The sequence below is a fragment of the Haliotis rufescens genome, unplaced genomic scaffold (genome assembly GCF_023055435.1).
Source record: "Haliotis rufescens isolate VD_foot unplaced genomic scaffold, xgHalRufe1.0.p SCAF_9, whole genome shotgun sequence".
Lineage (NCBI taxonomy): Eukaryota > Metazoa > Mollusca > Gastropoda > Lepetellida > Haliotidae > Haliotis > Haliotis rufescens.
In genome coordinates, this window is record NW_025964383.1 from 24,629,899 (window position 1) to 24,630,770 (window position 872).

At 51.5% G+C, this 872-nt stretch overlaps 1 protein-coding gene across 1 annotated transcript; it reads right to left on the reverse strand.

Annotated features, from left to right (window-relative positions):
* Positions 1–251: 251 nt before the first annotated feature.
* LOC125377341 (acidic proline-rich protein PRP33-like) lies at positions 252–575 on the reverse strand. Its single transcript, XM_048390375.1, has one exon. It carries the CDS (start codon positions 573–575, stop codon positions 252–254), a length of 324 nt encoding a protein of 107 aa, XP_048246332.1.
* Between the last annotated feature and the right edge of the window lie 297 nt (positions 576–872).

The following is an 872-nucleotide window of genomic DNA, read 5'->3' on the forward strand; positions in this document are numbered from 1 at the left end:
AAAATATAGTTTAATTCTAAAGTTTCGCTCAAAGAATTGCTTTCCATGCATCTTGTCAGTAAGCCTGCTAGTTTTGTCAATACACATGTCCCTGAAATTATGCGAAGATGAAGTTAGCGTACAGAGGTATCTCGTAATTGACGCTGAAGCCGTTTCGCGGACACGTGCTGTGGTGACATTGTAGATGAAACAACTCACATACTCATGAGTTAGAAGTTATATATTTCCTGATATAATGCGAAATGACAGAGTTAGGGAACCTGGGATGGCGGGGGAACCTGTTTTGCCTGGGGAGTTTGCAGGACCTCGGCTCCCTTGGGTGGCGGGGAAACCTGGGCTCCCTGGGGCGGCGGGGGAATCTGGGCTCCCTTGGGTGGCGGGAGAATCTGGACTCCCTCGGATTGCGGGGGAATCTGTGGTCCCTGGGGTGGCAGGGAAACCTGGGCTCCTTGGGGAGGTGAGGTAACCTGGGACGACGGGGCAATAGGGGCTCTGTGGTGGCGGGGGAACCCTGGCTCCCTGAGGTTGCGGCGGAACCTGGGCTCCCTGGGGAGGCGGGGTAGCCTGGGCTCCATGGGGCGACGGGGCAATATGGGCTCTGTGGCGTGGCGGGGGAACCTGGGCTCTCTGGGGTGATGGGGGAATACCGAATGCGAATGATAATTGGCAAATTGCGGGAGAACGAAACGATAAACGACAACCGTGTCTACTTTGGAAGTATCCGTTATTAGTTATTGGTCATTCGGGAGCAACCATTTGATTATCAAAGGGGTGTTGGGTTGATTTTGATTTGAGACCATCATTTTATTTAATGTTAAGGAACTCAAACACTCTTTCCAATACACTGACTTCTCGATACGTCAATACAAGAA